Source organism: Musca autumnalis, unplaced genomic scaffold (assembly GCF_047663935.1).
Source record: "Musca autumnalis isolate F117 unplaced genomic scaffold, ASM4766393v1 scaffold_3, whole genome shotgun sequence".
Classification (NCBI taxonomy): domain Eukaryota; kingdom Metazoa; phylum Arthropoda; class Insecta; order Diptera; family Muscidae; genus Musca; species Musca autumnalis.
The window spans coordinates 1,121,503-1,146,362 of record NW_027411866.1 but is presented as its reverse complement, the minus strand read 5'-3'; the positions used below and the strand labels follow the sequence as shown (position 1 = coordinate 1,146,362).

Here is a 24,860-nt window from a genome sequence, read left to right as displayed (position 1 = left end):
TATAATAGTGATTCCGTTTGTGAAATTATATATCGATTGTAATGTGGACTAAAAAGAGTTTATATGGCAATAAAGAGATTCCTATAATGTATACCTACTGATTTCAACTGGATAGGTCCTTCAAAAGTCCATACAAACCTTGCACACTGTTAATTGATTTAATGATTTGGTTAACTTCCAACAGATGTAGTACGACTTCGGAATATCAATTCAGCACGACATCTCTATTTCCCAGTCTTCCCCAATGTATTATGTTCTCGTTGGAAGAGAGAAACAAACAAACAGACACAGCGATAAGGCTGCCTAGCACATACATTAAGTAGAGTTGGGCAATCTCGTTCAATTGAACGATCCGGATCCCTATCTCGTTCAATGGACACAGGTAATTTCTTTGGCAAAACTGCGTATACTTAATTTCACACGTTGGTTTCTATGATGTTAATCATTCGCCTTTGAACGAGGACAGTGATCCGGATCGTTCAATTGAACGAGATTGCCCAACTCTAACATTAAGCAGTATCAATTGATACGTCTAGCAGGGAACATGCTGTTAGAGTTGATATTGACTTTTATTGCCATCCTGGTTGGTTGGGATTACTTTCACCGAAAACAGAAAGATGCATTCTTGGCAAAGTCAAATATAACTGGACCCAAGGCATTGCCTATTTTAGGCAATGCACTGCGCCTAAGAAACGTTAACACCGAAAGTGAGTCTATTTGAATTTGGAGGTGTTTATATACTGCTCATGTGTATATACATACATACCGATCATTGTTTTTCCACAGATATGGAGACTGTAATTAAAGAAAACACAACAAAATATGGTAAAATCTATCGTTTTTGGGTCTTTCATCACATGCATCTGAGGGTAACTGATGTCAAACTTTGCGAAACTCTACTCAGCAGTCAGCATCAGATAAAGAAGAGTAGCTTTTATGATTTCTTGGTCGATTGGTTGGGTCGTGGCTTGCTTTTAAGCAATGGCAAGAAATGGTTCACTCGCCGCAAGATAATAACGCCGGCATTTCACTTCAAGATATTAGAACAATTCGTGGAGGTATTTGATCAACAAAGCACCATCATGGTAAATAATTTGCATGCTCATGCCGATGGTAAAACTGCTATCGATATATTTCCTGTTGTATGCCGCATGGCTCTAGACACCATATCGGGTAAGGCTATTCAAAGAGTTGGTAAAAAACCATTGCAATTTATAATAACATTTCGACACTGCAGAGACGGCAATGGGTGTTAAGGTGCATGCTCAGAAGAATCAAGAATTTGAATATGTCAAAGCCCTAAACTAGTAAGTACTTTGTTTTGAATTGCGGCAATGAAGATGATTTGGCAATTTTTTACAGTGTATCCACGGTAATGTCTAAACGCTTTGTGAATCCTTCACAAAGGACCTCGATCCTCTTCAAACTTACCTCACCAAAAATATATAAGGAAACCCAGCGCTGCATTGAAATAATGCACAAATTCACTACCCAAGTGATAGAAAAACGGCGAGAAGCACTAGAAAAGTCACTAAGGGAAGGAAACGACAAAGGTAAGTTAGTGTATAGCAACGAAAAATGAAGTATTGCTTTTGGATTACCATTTTGCAGTTAAATTTTCCGAGGAGGACAGGGAGTATGGCTGTAAAGAACGTATGGCTTTCCTCGATATACTTTTGCAATCGACTGTTAATGGGGAACCATTGAGCAACGAAGATATCCGTGAAGAAGTAGACACATTCATGTTTGAGGGTCATGATACAACCACTAGCGCCATGTCATTCGCATTATATCTTATTGCCAGACATTCCGAAGTACAGAATCGTTTATTTGAGGAAATTAAACAAATAATCGGAAATGATCCCAACAAAGTTTTAACGTATCGTGATCTACAAGAGATGAAATATCTCGAGTGTGTAATAAAGGAATCACTGAGATTATATCCCCCAGTACCGGCGATTGGAAGAGAAATTACGGAAGACATCGCATTAGGTAAGCACGCTTGTTGGAAATGCTACTAAGCACATTGTCTATGTCTCCAACTCTTCACTTGCAGGTGATGTCGTTTTGCCGGCCAAAACGAATGTTATTCTATCGTTTTCTCTGATTATGCGGGATCCTGACAATTACTCTGACCCTGATACCTTCAAGCCGGAACGCTTCTTGGCAGATGGGGAATGTGGACCACAAACAAATCCATTCGTATACACACCGTTCTCAGCTGGTCCTCGAAATTGTATTGGTCAACGTTTTGCCATGCTTGAAATGAAAGCAGTAATTACGAAAATGTTGCTTCATTTTGAATTGCTGCCCTTAGGACCCGATGTACAACTATTGACAACGATAGTATTACGCTCTAAAACGGGTGCACACATTGGACTTCGTCCACGTTATGTAAAACTACAAAACTAAAGGTGTGAACAGAATGAAATACGCCGTTTTTTTCACGCTCAGTTCCATGTAAAAGATTAAAGACCAAGTACTACCTAATTCAAATGCAGCCTTATTCATTTGAATTAGGTTGTACAATCGTTGCATGTGAAGTGTTAAAATAGTTCCAGTGCTTAAAAAATAAATCTTATCTTTATGGATCAAAGCTGTTGAAGATTAACACCAGAACCCTCATGAATGTCTTATCTAGCGGTCAGGGTGACAAGAAATAATTCTCAATCTAATCTTCATATACCTACATACAGGCGTAAAGTATTTAAAATAAATGGAAGAAAAAGCGTTACTTTTTTCATTTTCGAAGAGAAATAGTGAGAGATGGTTGTTAAGAGATGGTTGAGCTACCGACTTTTGAGAAAATGTACAGCAGAGTGATTTTGAAATTTATAATGAACGCATACAAGACGAATTGTATTGCCATCAATACCGGATTTCTACTCTATATTTTAATATCAGCTGAACCCCAACATTTTACAGAAAGAATTATCGAAATCGACATTTGATTTTTATTTATATAGATTTAAATGTCAAACAAAACTTGACCAAAGGTTCTGATGTAAGAATTCTGTCTTGTTGTAATCCACAGAAAACGAAAATACCTTTTGTTTATTTGGGTCACTTTGTTTGTTGATTTTATGGTGAAAATCGAGGTTTCTTGGATTTTCAGCTTTAAACGGTCATAAATAACTTCTTTTTAACAGCAGTAGAGCGATTCTGTAACTCATTTGAGTTACCGACAAAAATCTGTAAAATTAAAACTCAAAATTATGACTGAAAAGTTCGAATAAAAGTTGACAACACTCTTGCTAACTTTACGACTGTTTTTTATTCGTCGCTAACTTACCGAAAAAACATCGGTTAGTCCCAATTTACATTGGGCGAGTTTACTTGCGGCAATTGTCATTTTGTAGGAGAGAGAGGTGAGGCATATGGTAACCCTTTGCCTCTCAGCACCCTCTCTCACCTACAAACTGACAATTGCCGCAAGTAAACTCGCCTAATGTAAATTGGGACTTATTATGGAAATTATAAGCATTTTTATTTTACCGACTATTGTCGGTAACTTAAAAAATGAGTTAGAGAATCTCACTACAGATTTCTTTTATTCTTTATCATTCGAACAAGCCATAACTTTTCAGAATCGGTTAACAAATGGCTAAGTTTTAGTGTTTCGAGTGAGGAAAAAAAAATCATTGAAAATCCAAAAAGGGTCGCACGGACTCTAGACAGCTTAGAAGATAAATTTTTTAATTCTGCAAAAAAATAAAATTATATAAAAAATGGTTAAAAAACAGATAAGTTATTCATTTTTGTGTTTTAACTTTTTGATTTTTTAAACAAATGGTATTTTTGACACTGGAACCAATGTTGCGTATAATACATATTAATTAGAAAACACATAATATGTATCATACGCAACATTGATTCCTAATTTGTTTTGTTTTTAATGCGTTTTAACCCTACATCACATTGCGGTAAGGGGTATTATGTCTTTGTGCTTTTGTATGTAACATTCAAAAGGAAACGAGATAGACCCATAGTTCATTTTAAGGATACTTATAGAATCACTTTTCACCAGCGTTCTTATTCTTTATAATTGTGTAATTCGAATTATTTCATTTATTTCAAGGACATAGTTCTATTCCATATCTCTAATAAACATAATTAAAAACAACAAAAGTAGAATGCATAATACAAATAACCGTAAACTATTTGGGGACACACTTCGCTGATAGCTCGTTAAAGAGCACCCTTGCGGATTTTCTTGCGCTTTTCAGTCTAGTACTTTATAAAACCCAAAAAACACACACAGTGGAACTGAAGATTTTGAGACTCTAGAACACTTTGAAGTTGTCCTTGTGGATAATATATCCTCCTGAGCATCGCTAAATGTACGATTTCTCTAAATATATATTCTAAATGTGAGATTTCTCATGAAGTTAATAGATTCCACAGCATTCCAAAGCGCAAATTATATGGAGCTGACTTGGAATTGCCTGTAATATGGTCGGGTACAATCTTTATACAGTCGAACCTCGATTATCCGTAATGGTCGGGACCGGAAGCATTACGGATAATCGATTTTCCCGGATAATGGAGTAACACTGCTTCTTGTTGTTATTGTAACAGTGTTTATTATTATGTTAGTATGTTTGTTCTTCTGTTCAATCTGGCTCTCGGTCTATCTCGAGTTCCAGGAAAATGGCTGCTTCAATGGGATGTAGCCACAGATCCACTGGAGTTAGATGAGTAATTTTGGCGGGGAAGTTGAAAAGGTACTTTGTGTCGTGCGGGCCCAAGCCGCATACTGGGCAGATGTCTTGCACCAGCGCGATCGATTTCCGCCCAATGAGAATTTAGGCGACTGCAATATCCCGAGCGTAGTTGAGCCAAAACTATTCTGGTTTGTCGTGACAGCTGACGCTCCTCAGCTGCGATAGATGGGTGATGTGCTCCGAGAACTTTATTCGCACTATATGTATTTGCTTATGGCCTTAGCAACTGCATCCGTGTGAATACTTTTTAAACCTGCTTGATATCCCTCTTGATCTAGGGGTTCTCTCCTATATTGTTGGATCTCACTATCTAGAGCATGAATATCCTTATCTGCACTCCAAGTGCTGCCGGCTAGGGACCTGAGGACCTTGTTCCTACTCTTTAGTTTGTCGCAGATAGCTGTGGCGTGCGCGCACGACTTGAATGTAGTGTCGAAATTGACCCCTAAAACCCCGTTTGTGGTCGGAATTGTGATACCGTCGACCATGACATTCAACTCTCGTCCAAACTGCGCTGTCCATGTGGTGAACAGAGTGGCTGTGGATTTTGTGGCGGATATCTGCATATTCCTCGAGTGGAAAAAGGTGGTAAGATCGGTTTAATAGGTGTTCAGTCTCTCACAGGGAAGGTACCTGACGCCAGGATCGTGCAATCATCCACATACGTTACCATCTAGATGCCGTCTTGAGGGGGCGGAATACTGGCGAGGTGGAGTTTAAACAGTTCCGGATATATCACCCCACCTTGGGGAACTCCCTGTTTCACTCTACGAAGTTTGGACTTCTTGTTTCTGAATTCGACGTACGACTGGCGTCCACACATATAATTGACGATCCAACGTTTCAAGCTTGGCCGGAGGGTTGTCTGCTCAATGTCCTCAAACAGCGCCACCATCACTGTTCTATCACACGGCCGTCTCTGGTTGAGTCCTTGACAAATATATGTGGTAATGGTGTGCAGCGCAGATATCGGCAACTTGATAGCTACGGGCAACAAAAGCGAGATCGGCCTGTACGATTCACTTTTGCTGGCATTCTTGCCGGGCTACCGTAGGGGGACCACCCTGCCCATTTTTCAGACTTCGGGAACAATGAGGGTGGCTAGCGACAAGTTGAGAACTTTAGTGAGATGCTCCACTCCCGGCTCATCCAGCTGCTTCAGCATTACCATGGAGATTCCATCAGGGCCCAACGCTTTGGATGATTTAGCGTTCCTGATGGTATTGGCAACATCATCCATTGTAAACTGTGGTGGTTCATCCTCGGCAGGAAGAGATCTAATGCGACGTAATACTCTTCAATACTCTTCACTTCGCCTCGATTGAAATAACTTGCCCATCTCTTCGGGTCAGTCAACGTAACGTCGCCAAACGTGACTGAGGTCCTATCTTCCCTTTTTCCAGGTTTCGAGAGTGACTTAACCGTTGTCCACAATTCACCTATACCGGCTCCACTGTTGCAACTTTTTAGATGATTTAACCACTTGTTTCGCTTATGCTCACCGACCAGTCTGTTAACCACCAGTGTCAGCTCCCTGACTCTGGGGTCATTGGGGTTGGCTCGACGAAGCTCATCACGCTCATTTGCTAATCCCGTCGTCTCTGCTGGGAAGTTTGGTCTTACTTCGGGTATTTTACCAGCAGGGATATGGCGAGCGGCTGCAGCAGTTATGATGTCTCGGAACGTCCTTTCCGCTACCCGAACATCAGAAGGATTGGGCAGTTCTCTGAAGCGCTGATTGGTGAACTCTCTGAAACCCGGCCAATCAGCTTTCTTATGATTGACGAATGTGCGGCGTTCAGAGGTAATGAAATCGTGTGGTCCGCTAATGCAGACAATTATGGGGAGATGTTCTGATCCAAGGGAAATGACGGGTTGCCAGGTGACGTCATTTGTCAAACCAGGTGACACGATGGTTATGTCTGGCACTCTGTGACACTCTCCTCTAATCCTGGTGACCGTGCATAACGTAGAGCTATCAATCTGCTCAGCCAGCACTGTACCTCTCTGTTCGTTTCAGAGGGCCGAATGCCACATCTCATGATACGCATTAAAGTCCCCCAGGACCAGACGATTATGACCTTCCAAATGCGGGCTAATGTCGGGCTCGTAATCCGAGATACAGCTATTTCACGGTGATGTATACGTTCAGCAACTCTATCTCGGCAGTTCCATACCTGACTGCTACACCCATACATTCCATGTACGGGTCATTAGAGACAGGCTCAAGCGAGATAGGTCTCTATTGGACAGACTGGTGCAATAGGAAAGCTAATCCCCCACCTCCACTTCTAGTGCGATCCTTCCTTAGCACGTTGTAACCATCGCAACGTTGTAAGCTACAGTTGTTGTTGAGCTTGGTTTCTTGCACCGCAGAGACCTTGATATTCCTCCGACTCATGAAATAATAATTAATAATAATTAATAAATAATTTAAGGATAAATGTACACCCAGTATGGAGCGGTAATTGCAGTGTATGGTTCGGAATGATGTCTGGGGTTACTTGAAATATCATTTTTGTTTAAAGATCCAAATAAATCTGCATAGTCGTGGTGTATTAATGAAAAATAGGGCCAAAAGCACATTATTATAAATTATAATAATACTTCGGTCCTTTAAAGGACTTACGGTGGGGTAAAGCATGAAATCATCTGAATACACTATTAACTAACTAAATACAAACAATTATGGTATAAAAGTGTGTTCCAATTAACATTAAAATTGATTTTACTACTCATGTCCCTAATTAGCTGTACGCCACTGTATATACAATAGTAAATTATCGTACGTATTAACAAGTACATACATATGTTTTTGTCGGATTTTTTTCTTAGTAAACATTGCTACGATAATTGTTTTAAGGAAATGCGACTTAAAACAACTTGCTTACCTACGCAACTAAAAGTAACACATTCTGGTAAAACAATTACTAGACATCGGATTTTTGCCTATTTTTGAAAATTATAATGCAAATAAATTGTTTATTAAACAATAGAAGCTGGAGCTTTGTACTTATTATTGATTATTTTCAATATGACATCCAATATCTATTATTGAAAGATGTAATTCGATATAATAGCGTAGTTACAATTGGTTGAAATTTCAAAAATATGCAAAAATCCGATGTCTAACAATTAAGCTTTTCCTAATCTACATACATATATATACTAATCTACATTCACACAAACTGTGCTACATACATATTAATTACACTGTGCGACAACAACAAAATGACAAAGAAAATCGAGTAGATTATGAAAGTAGAGCTAAAAATATGAGACACGTGTATAGGCGTTTTTAAAGTTTACGTCGGAAAGTAACCAAAATAGGCGGGGCAAGTTCCGCCCATTTTTAAATTTTTCGAAATATCCGAGTTTAGATATCTTGGAATCCTTGCATTTCAGGTATATAGTGTCTTTGGCAACTTTATTTAGGATGGTATGGGAAATATTTTTGTTAAAAATGTTAACCCTCATGCGGTTCATCAAAGGGGTCTTTTTTTGTCTTTTTTTCGAAAATCTTTCAAAAACTCATTAAAAAAGTGATCGTATCAAATCCGAATATTCTACAAAATTGTTCGCCATAAAATTTTACTATAGGTCTCAGAATACATTAAATCTGTAAATGCCACCAAAGTAGGAGTGAGTCCCATCATTGTAGTTTTTTTGGACCACACCAAATTGTGCATGTGAGAGCCCATATGACACCTATTTAAATTGAACGCGCAATATCTTCTGTATGAGTTTATACCGAAAAACCATCAATAAGATATTTATATTTTTCAATCACAACGACAATCTGTATGAAAATTGGAAAACATGGCCCTAAAACCTATATATCAAAAACAAGTGCTGTTAAGAATGTTATATGTTATGGTTACAGATTTCTTTTATTCAGAGACTCATAATAAAATTTCATTTGGAACATTTCTTTTGTTAACAATATTCCCAAAAAGTAAAGGATTTTGCTAGATTTTGATCCAATATGGAATTATGTAAAATTAACAGTCCAAAATTAAAACATGTAATTTCATCCTAATATATATAAATTTGTAATCTATTTTTTTTAAGGAAATAGTGTACATAGATTTATGGTTTATTTTGAAACTCATAGTGAAATTTTGTGTAGAATTTTTCATCCTTTGACAATTTTCACCTATAACCAAGTTTTATATTACTTCCATGTACCAACTCGAAAAAAGAAGGAAAAAATTTTCATCAAAAAAATTGGGAAATATTTTCATGTTTTTTCAGCGAAATTGATACTGATATTTTCATGCTATAAAATGTAAATAGACATTTTATTTCTTTGGTGACCCATAGTGAAATTTGACGAAGAATATATTTGTCTCTGACATCGTCTCTCTAAAATTATGTTTTGTGGGACAATTTTGAATAAACTCAGATGAAGTCCGGCTTTAACCCTAAAACGAGTTTTTCATTTTTAGAGATTCCTGGCGATTAGACAAGAGTTACAGATTTGGTGAGACCTATAGTAAAATTTTATTACGAACAATTTTGTAGAATATTTGGATTTGATACAATCACATTTTTAAGGAGTTTTTGAAAGATTTTTGAAAAAATGACAAAAAAGACCCCTTTGATGAACCGCATGAGGGTTAAAATTTTTAACAAAAATATTGCCCACATACACTTCTGTAAAGTTACCAAAACGTGTCTCATATTTTTAGCTCTACTTTCATAATGTACTCGGGTTTTCCCATCATTTTGAAAACAATTGAATTTTGTTGCACAGTGTTATTAATTCTAATGAACATAAAGTTCGTTATCGGTCCGTTATTTTTCAGCTTTCAGAGATTATCATTATACGCATCATTATCGTTTATTAAATTATAAACACAACAACTTCGGTACAAATATGGATAACCCCAGAGTGCCACAATTATTTTAAGTGTTGTTGTTCTGAATAAAAATATGTTAAGGTCTCAAGGTGAAATTATCACCTTATAACATCATAACGATTCACATGTTTCTCAGAATAATAAAATGTCTGCCCCTATTCAATAAATATTTTGAATATACAAAATCCCAAAGCAACTCGGTTTCATTTTACCCAAATATGATACAAAATTATGACAAGTAGAACAACAGAGCAGGACATTCAATATAAAAAAATTATGGAAATATGATCTTAGCCAACTCTCAATCATCGCAGAATTTCTCATGATGAGAGTATTTATATTAGCATCAATGAAATCTATAATATCTGAACGACGACAACATGCTATTCAATATCTTCCATGATGCAGTGTATTAAACATTATGCACTCTCCTTCCCGAATGAAAATCTCTGTGTTAGTAGGGTGTTCTGAATTCGTAACCACGAGGTCAACATCATTGATTGCAAACGAGTAATTGCTGCTGTATTTTTACAGTAAATCGCAATGATTTAAATGCCTGCCTATTGAATGAAATTTGAAACACTGAATTCAGTTTCAAAACAAAATTGAACGCATCAAATACATACATCTCCGCTTGAATATTTTATTGATTAACGAAACAGAAAATGTTAACACTGGTGTTTGGCGTCTGTCTTATCTGTCTTTGGATGGTGGACTATTTGGTAAGACAACGACGGAATCGTGTCCTTAGTAAATCCGGTATACGCGGTCCTTGGCCCACACTGCCCATAATTGGCAATTCCTGGGTGGCACTAGGAAATGATACATCAAGTAAAGAATATATTTAACAACTGATATTTCAGACTGAAATAATTTGTTTTCTTTTTCGGTTATCCTTAGATGTCTTCAATCTGTTTGCAACCCTCGGCCATAAATATGGTAAAGTCTTTCGCGTTTGGTTATTCAATGAACTAATGCTGGTAACGAAGGATGTAAAATATTTCGAAACTATATTGAATAGTCAAAGCTTCATTTCGAAAGCCTTCATTTACGACATGCTTTCGCCCTGGCTAGGCGATGGCCTGTTACTTAGTACCGGTTCGAAATGGCACACTCGACGGAAGACGTTAACACCCACATACCATTTTAAAATTCTGGAGCAATTCGTTGAAGTATTCGATCAGCAAAGTCGCGTTTTGGTTAAGCGTTTGTATTCAGTGGCCGATGGTAAGACGTCTCTAGACATATTTCCCGTAATATGTCTAACAGCTCTTGACATTATCACCGAAACGGCTATGGGTGTGAAGGTCAATGCTCAGGCCCATCCAGAGTTTCCATATGCCAAGGCTGTAAAAGAGTGGGTAAACCCAGTGGGGGGAAGAATTTTTTTTATAACATAATTTTTTCCTTTTAGTGCAACAAATGTAATTGCCACCAGGGCCATGAAGCCAGTGCAATACTTTCAGCTTGGATTTCTATTGACAGCATTTCCCTCATATTTGAAACTTCGGAAAAGCATTCACATCATGCATCAGTTTACGGACAAGGTGATAGCTGATAGAAAACGCAAACTGGAAAGTGAGACAATGTCAGTTGGTGAGTGTTTCATTCAATAAATGAGTAAGTGTTTTTTATAAAAAAAAACACGCACACACATACATGCAAATATTACAACCGGTTTGTAGTTTCCGCACTTTAGTCGTAATTAAACATAGAACAAGGTTCTATGTTGATCACCTACACATTAACAATACGATTATTAATTATAGCCGATGAGAAGGATGATATTGGACAGAAAAGACGCATGACATTTCTGGATGTTTTGTTGCAGTCGCACATCAATGGATGTCCTTTGACCCACGAGGAAATACGTGAAGAAGTCGATACATTTATGTTTGAGGGCCATGACACTACGACCAGTGCCATTTCACATTGTTTATACCTTTTGTCGCGCCATCCACTTGTACAACAGAAAGTCCTCGAAGAAATTATCGATGTCATGGGAGAGGATGAAGAGAGAAGCGTAAATATGAGAGAGTTGCAGGATTTAAAATACCTAGATGCTGTTATCAAGGAGTCTTTACGTTTATATCCATCGGTACCAATAATACAACGTTATACCGATAAGGACGTTGAAGTGTGTATGTTTTCCTGTTTTACTGCATATGTGCGAACAAATTTCTATTGACTAAATTAACAAACCATTTTGCAGATGATCAAACTATACCAGCTAAGAGTACTGTCACTTTGTTAGTGTACGCCCTGGCCAGAGATCCCGACATCTTTCCAAATCCCGATGCATTTATTCCCGATCGATTCTTTAGCAATGCAGCTCAAAAGCATAATCCATTTGCCTACACACCCTTTTCGGCTGGACCTCGCAATTGTATTGGGCAAAAGTTTGCTGTTTTAGAAATGAAGTCAACAATATCGATGGTACTACGACACTTTGAGCTATTGCCACTTGGCCTTGAGGTAGTTCCTCAAATGAATATAATTTTACGTTCTGCTACAGGCATTAATTTGGGTCTGAGACCGCGCGTTAAATAAAACATAATTACGAGTACATAGCATAATACTTTTGTTTACATTCGAGGGTCTATTAGGGCTAAAACTAAAAAAATACCATGCGCGAAATAGTGTCCTGATAACGAAAATGCGTGTTTTAGTTCAATTCGGTGAACAAAGTTTCCGCACCGACTAAGATTTCTAAATGTCTTTCGAACATTTTTATAAAGAAAAATTTTGATTTTAGTTTTATTTGTATACATATGTTTAATTTATGTTAAAATAAACGCTTAAAATATCGCGATTTGACGAAATTTATGTATTAGACGTATGTAGAATTTTCCGATATTGAAGATTATATTCAATTTCAATAATAAATAGCTTATTTAATAACGATATGCTATTATAATATAAGAAAAAAACTGAATTGAAAAACTTGTATGCAATCGATGCGGAAATTTTTTTATCCTCAGGAGAAAAGCGATGATGCATTTCTTAATATTTTTCAATTCTCTATGCGGCTATGTGGTGGTATTTTTGATATTTGCAAAAAATGCAAAAAAGTTATAACCCTAGTGTCTATGCAGTAATAAATGTGTTGGAATATTGAATTCCAATCAGTTATTAAGGGTATTAAGTTGTATGCAGTGCTGCTGTGGAAGTTACGTACAGTACTAAAATGTTACAGTATTGCAAATCGTTTATTAAGTAATAATTACACATTCTACGGAAGATGTTGTTAGTGCATGGCAATTAACTACCCAGCAAAATGTTCGATGCCAAAGATGTCATTCAAGCATGGAGGTCAAGAACGTGATCCCCAAAAGATTCAAATCACTATCCGCATGGGATGACAAATCATGGCATCTTTATCAGCCCTTGACAATGAACAGGAAGAAACCAAAAAAAGGAAGAAATGTTTAACTTCTTAAAGTGAAATATGGAAAGCAAGTTACCAAGGCTATAATCGGGACGGGGCTGTCTATGTGATACCCTACACCGCTACACCTGTGCATAAGCTTTTTACTTGTAAAGATTTCTTTTTGAGATATACTAAAATTTTCACCCAACCTGACTTTTATACCAAATTACATAGGGCTGTTTGACTTTCTGACAGCAAATCTACTTAGTACTGATTGAAAGCTTGGCAGAAGAGAAGCAGAGGTATTTGTCAACAAAATAAATACTTCAAAATATTAAAATTGGGAAAGCTTAGCGCATTTTGCAATAACTCTGATATTTTCCCATTATGTATCACATTTGGTATTAATTTAAAGCTCAGATGGTCTTCACTATCAAGCTCCCTTGGATTTTGTCCAACAGAAGCAGATACATCCGCATTGGAGATAAAATTCCGCAATAGGCATCAATTTAAAGCTCAAAATGTGTTCTCTAATATTGTTCTTTTCGATCGATCGACTTTTTCTTCTTCCATTGACAGGCTTTGCGGAGATAATTGCATACGCATAAAATGTTGTCGGGTTTTTGGCAAAAATCAGTTCATCCACTTGTTTAAGACCAGATTAAATGCATAAATAAAAAATTAACCCATGTAGTTCAACAATAACAACCAAAACTAATAATTAATAATGTGGCAAACAAATGTTTTCAAACGTAATGAAGGTTTCAAAATACTCCATTTATTCGGTAAATACTTAAAAATTATGAGACATTTTATCACAACTGTTTGTCACTTTTCACGAATTAATGCATGAAAGTGTTCGTTTTCTTATTTTCAAAACAATTACTTGTCAACCTGTATGTACATTTTTGCCAATTCTTACTCCTGAATAATACCCGATCAAAATTGCTATCTGTAGCGTGCAATGAACGCAAACAAACAAAACGATTCCCGTACCAATCACACAAAGTCACAAACTTTTCAGCTTCTCTGAATCGTTTCGCTCTCAAAACAAAACGAAACCATAAACTGTTCAATGCAAAAATACGAAAATCGTACGATTACTGAAATGTACTTTGGCTACGCTTTGCGAGTTGTTTCATTCACCACCGAAACAAAAAGAATTTTTAGCAAACATTTGCTGTGCGAAATGATCAATGCCACACTCAAGCACACACACACATTTGATTGCTTAACAGCCCGCAACATCAACATACTTGCAACATACATGGTTGAAAGTATGGTTTTCAACCACCAAACAAATCATTCATTGAATCGTTCATGTGTTTTGAACTTTTTCGTTTTCAAGTCAATCGAGGAAAAGCGCACATAAAGATCTTCTGCGAATCCCCAACATAAAATAACTGTGTCCGGGAAGCGAAAGCCGAGGAAGAATCGCAGATTAATCATATGGAAGATCTTTAAAAGATTGAAATAAAAAGAAAAAGGTAAAAAAGAATAGAAGGAGGAGATTTCTTTTTCATTCTTCTTTGGGTTTTGTTTCTTTTTGTTGTCGTTGGGTTTTACACCTTTTGTTTTCTTTTCAGCTTTGTTATGCTTTTTAATTATTCCTTAGGTTGATGCTGGTTAGTTATACTGTTTCTCCATTCACTTTGTTGTCTTTCTAGTAAAACTGGCCAAAATCTGCACATGTGTTGTGTTTGTCAACTCTCATAATGTTATACATACGTGCCATTTATACCAAAGTTATGTAGAATGTGTATATGAGAATTATAAGCAACCAAATCAGAAATTTTAGTAACAATCGCGTGATCGGGGTTCGGAAGAATAACATATTATTCGCCTGTTCTAACAATAGCGGAACATAATAGAAATTCGCGGAAAGATCGCCCAGAAGCATAGCTGAAGATTTGTTTTAGCTACTGATTGTTAACAATAATTTTTGAAAATCGTCTACGAATGGCAAATTATTCGCGTGGGTGAATTTTATATAAAAATTCGCTAAAAGATCGCCGGAAAGAAGGGCAGAAGAATAATCTGATCAAAAATCGTCCAACAATCTTCCAATAGTATGCAGGGTCATTGTAAATATGAATATATTTTTATCGGCATTTACTTTGCTGTTTATCAAACCTTATTGTATATGTGTGACAATTTTTTTTAATTTTTGTTAATATGAAAAATACTTTATCGATTGAAAAAAATAAAATTCAACAAAATTCTTAGTTAATATGAGAATTTCTCTATCAAAATAATTTCTAATAAAAACTACAATTTTTTATCGACGATTGGCATTATGAACATTTATCGGCAAAAAATCAATTAAAAATTAATCAGATATTTGAATTTATTGATCAAATGGTTACTATTTTTGTTTTCTGTGTAGCAAATAGAAACAAACAAGTTGGTATTATTGAAATTGTTTTTATCATTCATGCAAATGTCTTACAAAAGATGCTTCACGAATTATACTTACCATTCATGGAATTTGTTCTGGTGATGGGGAAAAGATTAGATGTTTCACGAATTGTATTTATCATTCACGGAATTTGTCCAAATGCTGAAGAAACCACTTCCATAAAATTTTGCTGGGTATCGTTGAAAATATAAAACAACAACTTTGAGGCAATGTAGCAGAATTACTCTCTCTCTCTAATATACACAAGCTTCCAACTAATACAAAAAGAATAAAAACCTTATCAATGAAAACAAATTGCACTACGGCATTGTTTTTTAACGACTACAGTATGATCGTTGTTATATCCGTGATTTTCTTATGAATATTTATATGTAAGTTTGCAACAAATAGTAACTTTTCTAAGCATTTTAATAAAGTTTCATTTTTATATTTTAACATACATACCACTTAAGGTATGTAAAGTAGGTACCACTTAATTTCTTTGAACCAGACGTGGGAAAAAAATTAGATTTATCATTTATTGGTCGACCATAACCTGTCGTAGCGTTTTGTCTATATAACTGGGCACAGTTATCTGAACCGTTTTTAAATACGATTAGTTGCTGTTTAACCTTTGATTGCAAAAAAAGCTTTAGAAAATGTTCCTCGGCGTTTTATGTACACTATTAATCCTCATAATTATCGACTACATATGGAAAAAGGAAATAAATAAAATTTTTAAAAATATACCGGGGCCTATTAACCTTCCCGTTGTTGGAGCTGTGTGGCTGTATTTGAACACCAAGCCGGATGGTATGATCTACCAATGTTTATCAACAATGTTCCATTAGACATTTAAACAATTACATGGTGTATTATAGAACTCCTACAATTAGGTCATCATATGTCCCGAAAATATGGTCGCGTTGTGAAATCTTGGATCTTTCACATATACGCCCTATTTATAAGCGATGCTAAATACATTCAAGTTATTTTAAGTCATCCAACTGAGATAAAAAAGAACCGCATGTACTCATTGCTGGACCAGTGGTTGGGTGATGGACTCCTTACAACTAGTAACCAGCCAAAGTGGTTGTCACGGCGTCGAGCCATTACACCAGCATTTCATTTCAAAATATTAGACAACTTTATTCATGTGTTCGATCAACAGGCCACAATTTGTGTGACGAAATTAAGACAGCATGCTTCGGAACCGGCTGTGAACCAGGATGCGCAGGATGCGGGCGATCAGCAAAGACTTCCTATTGACATTGAACACTATATAGGTTTGGCTACATTGGATGTTATATGTGAAACAGCAATGGGTGTAAAGATAAACGCCCAAAACAATGAGCAGTGCGAATATGTGCAAAATTTGATCGAGTAAGTTTAATTGCATGTTATTGTACACATACATTCGTACATGTTGCCAATAACAATTTACCACTTTACCTGTCTATAGGATGCAACATATTTTTACAGAACGTTTCGTCAAGGTTGCATATAGATCAGAATTTATGTTGAAAATTCTTAATCCAAACTTGTACAAGAAGTATCACAGAGTTATGAGAAATCTTCACAATTTTACGGAAACAATAATTCGTGAAAGGCGGCGAGATATGATCAAAAATCTAGAAATTACCAGCAAGGAGAACGGAACTAAAGGCAATAGCAATTCTGAAGGTAAATTATCATTATAATCGCTTTTTATTTTTCATCCAATTTCTCTGCAAATGTAATGTGCATAGATGCAAATGTTTTGTATGGCGACAAGAAACACATGGCTTTGTTGGATATCCTTCTATCGGCAAGCGTTGATGGTCAACCACTGTCGGACAAGGATATACGAGAGGAGGTAGATACATTTATGTTCGAAGGTCACGATACCACAAAAAGTGGACTGGGATTCACCTTGTATGCCCTATCTCGAAATGCAGATGTTCAACAAAAAATATACCAGGAATTGATTCAAGTTATTGGTTCGAATGTTGATGAACCTTTAACATATAATAAATTGATGGATTTGCAGTACATGGACAAAGTTATAAAAGAATCGCTACGCATGTATCCACCAGTACCCTTTATTGGTCGACAAACAATTGAAGACTTGTATATTGGTAAGTGGAGCCAGTGTCTATAATCATACATATATTTCATGGATTAATTATTTACCTTTTCTACACAGATAACCAATTGATTCCAAAAGGGACAAGCCTTTTACTAGGTATAATCACTATGCAAAATGATCCAGAATACTTTCAAGAGCCCCAGAAGTTTATGCCAGATCGGGATGCCCCCACAAATAATTTTGTCTTTGTGCCCTTTTCTGCAGGACCCAGAAATTGCATTGGTCAACGTTTTGCCATGTTGGAAATGAAATCATTTCTTGCAAGAATCATACAATCTTACGAGCTACTGCCGCTTGGAAAAGATGTTGAGCCAACAATTAGCATTGTATTAAAATCGAAAACTGGTTGGCAAATGGGAATAAGAAAACGAAATTAAGTGGCAATAGAATGTATTCCCTGCAATATTATTATTTATTTGTTCACTGATAGTCCTTGATGTTGATGATCATCATAGGAAATAAAAATGAAAAAACGTTTACTCTATTTGCAGAAAGCCTTGCATTTAATTTTCTTCAGGATATGTCTCGTTTTCATAATTTCATGTCTCATGTCCTTTATGTTTTGTTAAATTTGTGCAGTGTCTCCATATTGTATTGCGATGTGAATGACATTTTCTAGTCTCATTTTTTAGCTGATGTTGACGTGGTGCAATGGCATGCACACCCGCCTTGCACGCTAAAGGTCGTGGGTTCGATTCCCAGGCCAGGCAACATCAAATTTTCAACCCCTCAGCGATGTTGATGACATTTCCTCAGTATTTCAGCCATGTAAAACTTCTCTACATGTGGGTCTTAGGACACGCCGTTCGGACTCGGCAATAAACAGTAGGTCCCATATCATTGAGCTAGTATGAATCGGGGTACACTCATTGATACGAGAGAAGTCTCCCTTGTCCCATCTGGGATGTTTGTGGAACAATTATATATTGACGAAAAATAACAATAACAATAATTTTAAGAATGCAACTGTGACCGTTCATAAGTGTACATACAGTTTGTCAAGTAATTGTTTTCAAACTGAGAAAACGAACACTTTTCACGCATTAATTAGTAAAAAATGACAAATAGTTATGATAAAAATGACGGTTTTTTGCAAAAATTAGTTGGTCGACATGTTTAAGAATTAAAATTAGCTCAGTTCAACAATGATAACCAAAAGAATAATTAACATGTAATCAAGGGTGAGCACGCCTGTGAATTTTATTGTGGAAATAGCAAGCCTTAAGACCTGCGTACATAAGCTGCTCTGCCTGATTGCCTTGCTTTCCTGCTTCATTTTTGACATAATAAAAATAAAAGAATAAAGGAGGCCGAGAAAATTTCGAACTTGGTTGCCCTTTTCTTTTTTATTCTTTTATCAGAAGTAAGCAAGGTAAGCAGGCAAGGCAGCTTATGTACGCAGGCCTTAATGGTATTGTTTTTTTGGAGAACAAAGGTGCAAAGTGAAAAAAAAACTTTTTCTGGTCATTTTCGTTTTTACATTTTTGTGTTTATTTCAGCTTGAGTCCATATTTTGTTGTAATTCAATTGTTTGAATAACAACAAAATATTTTAAAGTGGATATGAAATTGATTAGTTGCGGGCGAAGGGTAGGGAATACTATAGTTTCAGTTGTCACCAAACAACTCCATCAGTTCCCTTTTTCACCGACTCTGTGTCGATAAACAGGTCAATAAAGCCATCTAGCAAATTAAATAAAATGAGAAATTTGCTGTATGGCCCTAAATCTGTTTACCCTAAACTAAAGAATTTCATATCCACCACTGTTTTATGTCGTCTTTGCTTCGCAAAGAATACGAACATAGGAATGTTGCTTCAATAAGCGGGGGTAAAAATATTTTCTTTATAATTTTTTTTCATTTGACATTTCTTTCCTTTATAAAATTTTTCATTTCACATTTTCATAGAAACAGAATTGAGCCCCTGGTGTCTTTTCTTGCTGTCAAAATGTATTTTTGTTTAACAAAATAATATAAAAACTATGTACTAGGTACCAAGGTAGTGGTATCACACCAGCTGTTCGAATATGAATTGTCAAATTCCTTTATAAAAAATATTTTTTTTGTAATATCCCCAAAAACATAAAGTTTTGACATAACATATTAAAATTTTACCATACCACTACCTTGGTAATTGTACCATGGTATGTACTACACCCAGAAAAAAAAAAAATTAGCAAACATTTAATGTGTTTGGATGCAAACATAAAATAAGTTTGGATCCAAATCCAAAAATTATTTTATGTTATAACAAATATTTTTATGTTATAACATATATATGTATGTTTGCTGCAAGAAATGTTAAGAGAGGCCTTTAATTTAATCCGTGTATGTATTTCAGTTCTACCAAAAGAATATTTGCACAATGCTTTAATTTGTATTTTGTCAATAATATTTCGTGGTTTTGTTCTTTTTGGAGCATTTTTTGTAATTGTAATCCTGCACTTTAAATTAAACACGTGCAATGGTATAACTGTTTATATCAACAAAACAGATATATCATATACATAACAGATATAATATGATATAAATGTGGGAATGAGTGTAACAGTTATGATATTGTTTGGATTGTGTATACTCACAATAACATAACTGTTAGAAACAGTTCTGTGTTGTATATGAGCGAGTGAGAACTTTATTTGTTTTTTCGTTCTCAAATATCTGTTGTACAACAGATATTTTTCAAATACTACAGATACCAACAGATACTATAGGTGTAACAGGCATGTGTGAATAAGTTCTAAGGAAAAATTCATAAAAATTTAAATTATTAAACATTTTTATTATTTAGGGGACAAAAAATATTAAAGACATAAACTCTTACAACTGAACGCACCAATTTGAATGTTTTTCTGGTTTCAGTGAGTGGAATGTACGAGGGCTACTAGAAAAGTTTCCGACCTAATAATGAAAAATAGTTTTATTATATTCCAAATATTTATTGCAAATAGTTTTCAGAGAGGTGCAAAAAATGACACCCAATTTTTTCGGAATTAGTTTTTTTTTTTTTGTATTTATTAATTAACTATTAATATTATTATAATTTTTTATTTATTGTACTATGGATATTTATGAAATTAGTCATATTATGTACATTAATCACAAAAACATTCGATTGTATACAAGTAAATGACTAAAAATTGACTTTGGAAGTGAATGCTATGAAAATGAATCTATAGCATTCACGTCCCCGAACGTGTTAAATTGGTGTGGTACTGATTAAAAAGAGAGGGAGATAGACAGAGTAACATATTTGCTTTCTTATGGTTAGTTTAACAAATACTTACATATTATATGTGCCTACAACATCCCGGAAGGGAGAAGGCATACTTCTTCCATATCAATGAATGCACAGCGATTCATATTGGCACAATAATATGGGACCTACTTTTATCGCCGAGCCTGAACGGAGTATCTTACGACACAAATTGTAAATAAGTTTTCATGGCTGAAATACTCAGGCCACCACCGCCGAAAATGTTTTTGTTCTGGTCGGGGATTGACCTTAAGAGAATAATACCTTCAAAAGTCCTTAAAACCACGCGTCACTTTGTAAGGTAGGAGTTGTTCCAAGCTGAATGGACCTACAATACATATACCGAAGTATTAGCCACCTACATACTTCGGACATTAAAGTCATTTCCACAGAAGTACAGTCATGGGGCTATATCGGTGTACAAGCAGGCTGATAAAGAATATATACACTTTATATGATCTTAAATTATTATTTCGAGGAGTTACAAACAGAATGACAAACATAATATACCCTCCATAACAAATTAAACGATTTTGTTATTCCTAATGGTTTTCATAATGCAGAATTTGTTATTGGTCCATAGAATGATTCTAAAGAAATTCGAAATTCACATTTTTGATTTGGTTTGTAGTACTCGGTCCAGTAGCACCATGTCTAACCAGATTTTGTATCCTGACTTTCGGGTCAAATAAGTTATAGGTGCTTTATATGTGCATATCATTATTATTTGACTTTTAGGAACGCGATATCTTATAGAGAGTTTTACGGTCGTTGTCTATTGCTTTAGTCACTTTTTGGTAAGGCTCACAGTTTTTGAGATATATATGTAAAAAAACCAAAAATATGACCTATGACCATGAATAAGTTTCTTCGCGCGCTTGGGATCAACAGAGATTTTTAGGACCTCATTTGTAATGACAAATCCTACTTTTCCACCAAAATTCAGCTCTGTGGGAATTTTTCTATTTCAATTCCTATTTTGTTTGGGCTACATACAATAAATACTTATTGTATCACACCAATATCCATTTATATCAGTTTGTACAAACCAGATATAAACAAATATGTTCCTTTTTTTCTGTCTATACCAACTCATATCATACCTGTTTGAAAAAGTATCAGTATCAACTTGTAACTGAAACTACATTCTACATATCCATACTCACTCAATGTTGAAAAATGTCGGAACTGATATATTCAGTTGTATCCATGCAGGTGTTTACTTTAAATTAAAAGATGTTAATCTTGTTGTGCAGGAATTAATAAATAAATTAATAAATTCCTCGCTACAAAAATTTTTGTCATGAAGAGAAAACTAAATTACTTATCCATCTAACCGGTCAATTTTTTGTGATTAAAAAAGCAAAAGCTGACAAACATTAAAATTGTCCTCTAGGCGAGAATAGTTGTTGACCGCCAAAAGGCGGCCTTGCTGGTAGTAATGGTAATGTCATAAAAAAGTTTTTACTTGTGATTTTATTATTATTATTATTATTATTATTATTATTATTATTATTATTATTATTATTATTATTATTATTATTATTATTATTACTATTATTATTATTACTATTATTATTATTTTATTGTTATTTTATTGTATGATATTTATTGTTATTGTTTGATATTTCGAGCAGTACATTTGTGTATTCGGACTTCTGTACATCCCTGTAGTTTGCATACATTTTACCCCTGCGGTCCAAAATATCAGGTATATGCCGAATCCCATAAAAATCGTGATAATCCCCAGCCAGATATTGGCTTTGAAATAAAACTTTGACCTTTTCTCCAAATAAGTTTTTGCCCATATTTTATCCGACCATCATCAAAATCAATAGGCTTCTTCCGCTGTGGGACCCCCATTAACCCTTAAAATTTCGTGTCGATCCGATCAAAATTGCGGCCTGTAGCGCGATTTCGAAAAAAATTGAAAAATGATACGTATTTCCGACTATTGCTATATCTCCGATAATTAGCCACCTACGTCAACCAACTTTGCATTATTGTAAATATGGGATATTATTCTTTCATAGTTAGGCTTTGCTTTTGGAAGCTCCCCATGCAAAGCTGTGATATTCGACATTATAATTAAAATCGCAAAAATTAATAGTTGGGTTTTTTTATATAGCCTTATAGATCGGAGATATGCGCTTTGAAATAAAACGTTGACTTTTTCTCCAAATAAGTATTTTGCCCATTCCGACCCCTGAATATTATCCGACCATCACCAAAATCAATAGGCTTCTTCCCCTCCGGGACCCTCATCAACACCCAAACGACCATCAAAATTGCGACCTGTAGCGTGATTACAAAGTTTAGATAGACAGACGGACGGACGCACATAGCCAGATCGACTCAATTCGTCGAGACATTCATTTTGGTATATATAAGTATGGTCGTATTATTTCGATGCGTTACAAACTTTTCATTCAGAATGAGAGGATATGGGAAATGGGGGAAAAAATTCGCACAAACTCACCGATTTGTTTTGAAATTTACCGATTGAAACCCGATTTTTGGTCCCGGGGTTTTCCATAAAATAATTTAACATAATTTAACCAGGAATATAGCTCGCTCTTTAACCTTTCCAAAATGGTGATATATGTTATAATATCTTCTATAAGAAGCTGAACTCTAGTATTAGAACTGCCGATGGTACAAATCAGAGAATTGAAGGATTTGTTGATACGGTGATTGCGTTTAAAGGAATAGAAAAACCCATTACCATTTTTATAATACCAAGCTTGGAAAGGGATTTATTTTTAGGGATAGATTTTTGGAGATTGTTTGATCTGCTTCCCACGGGGTTGAATTCTAATGAGTTTGTGTCAGATAATATATCCTTTGTTTCGGAAGTTGCTTCCAAAATTCCGCTTTCCGACATTCAAAAGTATCTCTTGGATCAGGTCATCGAATCGTTTCCTTCTTTTTCCAAGCAAGGATTAGGCAGAACAAATGTGATACAGCATGTAATTGATACAGGATCAGCAAAACCCATTAAGCAGCGACATTTCCCGGTGTCGCCAGCGGTGGAGAAATTAATATATGCCGAGTTAGATAGGATGTTAGACTTAGGTGTAATAGAGGAATCAAATAGTGCATGGTCCTCTCCGGTAGTCCTGCACAGAAAGCCTGGCAAAAACAGACTTTGTCTAGACAGCCGGAAATTAAACTCTGTGACGGTAGGTGACGCATATCCCTTACCACATATTGATGGGATACTGAGTCGTCTATCAAAGGCACAGTACATTACGGCTTTGGATCTTAAGGATGCCTTTTGGCAAATCCCATTAGATCGGGATTCACGGGAGAAGACGGCATTCACCGTTCCTGGGAGGCCGTTGTATCACTACACCGTTATGCCATTTGGATTATGCAATGCTCCGCAGACCATGTCCAGGCTAATGGATAAGGTGATACCGCCGACTCTCAGGACGGAGGTGTTCGTTTACCTCGATGATCTACTGATCATATCGGATTCGTTTGAAAGGCACCTTGAGGTTCTAAAGCTTGTAGCCCGTAGGATAAGGGAATCAGGACTCACGATTAACGTAGAAAAAAGCAGCTTTTGCGTGTCGGAGGTCAGGTATTTAGGTCATCTTGTAGGTAAGGGGGTCATTCGAACTGATCCAGACAAAGTGTCGGCGATTACCGATTTTCCTGTTCCCCAATCAGTAAAACAAGTTCGTAGGTTCCTGGGGATGACAGGATGGTATCGCAAATTTATAAGGGACTATGCCTCGATTGCCACGCCCTTGTCCGATCTTACTAAAGTAAAGCGTAAATTTGTTTGGTCTGAGGAAGCTCAGAAATCGTTTGAAGCGTTAAAGTCCCACCTGAGCACCGCCCCGGTTCTACACAGCCCAGACTTCACGCAGCCTTTTTATATACACTGCGATGCAAGTAGAACGGGGATAGGAGGAGTATTGGTGCAGAAGGATGCGGAGGGCGAAGAGTTTCCAATCGCCTTTATGTCGAAGAAGCTCAATCAAGCCCAACGCAACTACACCGTCACCGAACAAGAGTGTTTAGCAGCAATGCTAAGCATTAAAAAATTCAGAGCATACGTGGAAGGGCATGAGTTCACGGTGATCACTGACCATGCGTCATTGAAGTGGCTCAT

At 36.0% G+C, this 24,860-nt stretch overlaps 2 protein-coding genes across 3 annotated transcripts; both read left to right on the top strand.

Annotated features, from left to right (window-relative positions):
• The first annotated feature begins 503 nt into the window (after positions 1 to 503).
• Positions 504 to 12,162, top strand: LOC141396837 (uncharacterized). The gene is made up of 11 exons (XM_073972514.1): positions 504 to 707; positions 787 to 1,173; positions 1,238 to 1,307; positions 1,363 to 1,553; positions 1,612 to 1,992; positions 2,057 to 2,406; positions 10,249 to 10,417; positions 10,487 to 10,943; positions 11,001 to 11,182; positions 11,356 to 11,727; positions 11,799 to 12,162. The coding sequence occupies exons 1-11, from the start codon at positions 545 to 547 to the stop codon at positions 12,134 to 12,136; spliced, it is 3,060 nt and encodes a 1,019-aa protein (XP_073828615.1). The 5' UTR covers positions 504 to 544; the 3' UTR covers positions 12,137 to 12,162.
• A 3,505-nt stretch (positions 12,163 to 15,667) lies between these two features.
• On the top strand, positions 15,668 to 17,976 carry LOC141397608 (cytochrome P450 4d2-like). Of its 2 annotated transcripts, none has more exons than XM_073974127.1 (6): positions 15,668 to 15,746; positions 15,828 to 16,167; positions 16,236 to 16,737; positions 16,817 to 17,037; positions 17,103 to 17,471; positions 17,540 to 17,976. In XM_073974127.1, the coding sequence occupies exons 2-6, from the start codon at positions 16,014 to 16,016 to the stop codon at positions 17,857 to 17,859; spliced, it is 1,566 nt and encodes a 521-aa protein (XP_073830228.1). In that variant the 5' UTR covers positions 15,668 to 15,746; positions 15,828 to 16,013; the 3' UTR covers positions 17,860 to 17,976. The 2 variants fall into 2 exon arrangements, with proteins under 2 accessions (XP_073830228.1, XP_073830229.1); XM_073974128.1 differs by having other exon boundaries at positions 15,679 to 15,746; positions 15,792 to 16,167.
• Positions 17,977 to 24,860: the final 6,884 nt, after the last annotated feature.

Excerpts from the sequence above, each read along its gene's own strand:
- LOC141396837 (XM_073972514.1), top strand. The coding sequence starts at position 545 with ATGCTGTTAGAGTTGATATTGACTTTTATTGCCATCCTGGTTGGTTGG. Across the intron at positions 1,308-1,362 it reads TATGTCAAAGCCCTAAACTA|TGTATCCACGGTAATGTCTA; the intron begins GTAAGTACTTTG and ends AATTTTTTACAG. Across the intron at positions 2,407-10,248 it reads CACGTTATGTAAAACTACAA|AAAATGTTAACACTGGTGTT; the intron begins AACTAAAGGTGT and ends TTAACGAAACAG.
- LOC141397608 (XM_073974127.1), top strand. The coding sequence starts at position 16,014 with ATGTTCCTCGGCGTTTTATGTACACTATTAATCCTCATAATTATCGAC. Across the intron at positions 16,738-16,816 it reads TATGTGCAAAATTTGATCGA|GATGCAACATATTTTTACAG; the intron begins GTAAGTTTAATT and ends ACCTGTCTATAG. Across the intron at positions 17,472-17,539 it reads AATTGAAGACTTGTATATTG|ATAACCAATTGATTCCAAAA; the intron begins GTAAGTGGAGCC and ends TTTTCTACACAG.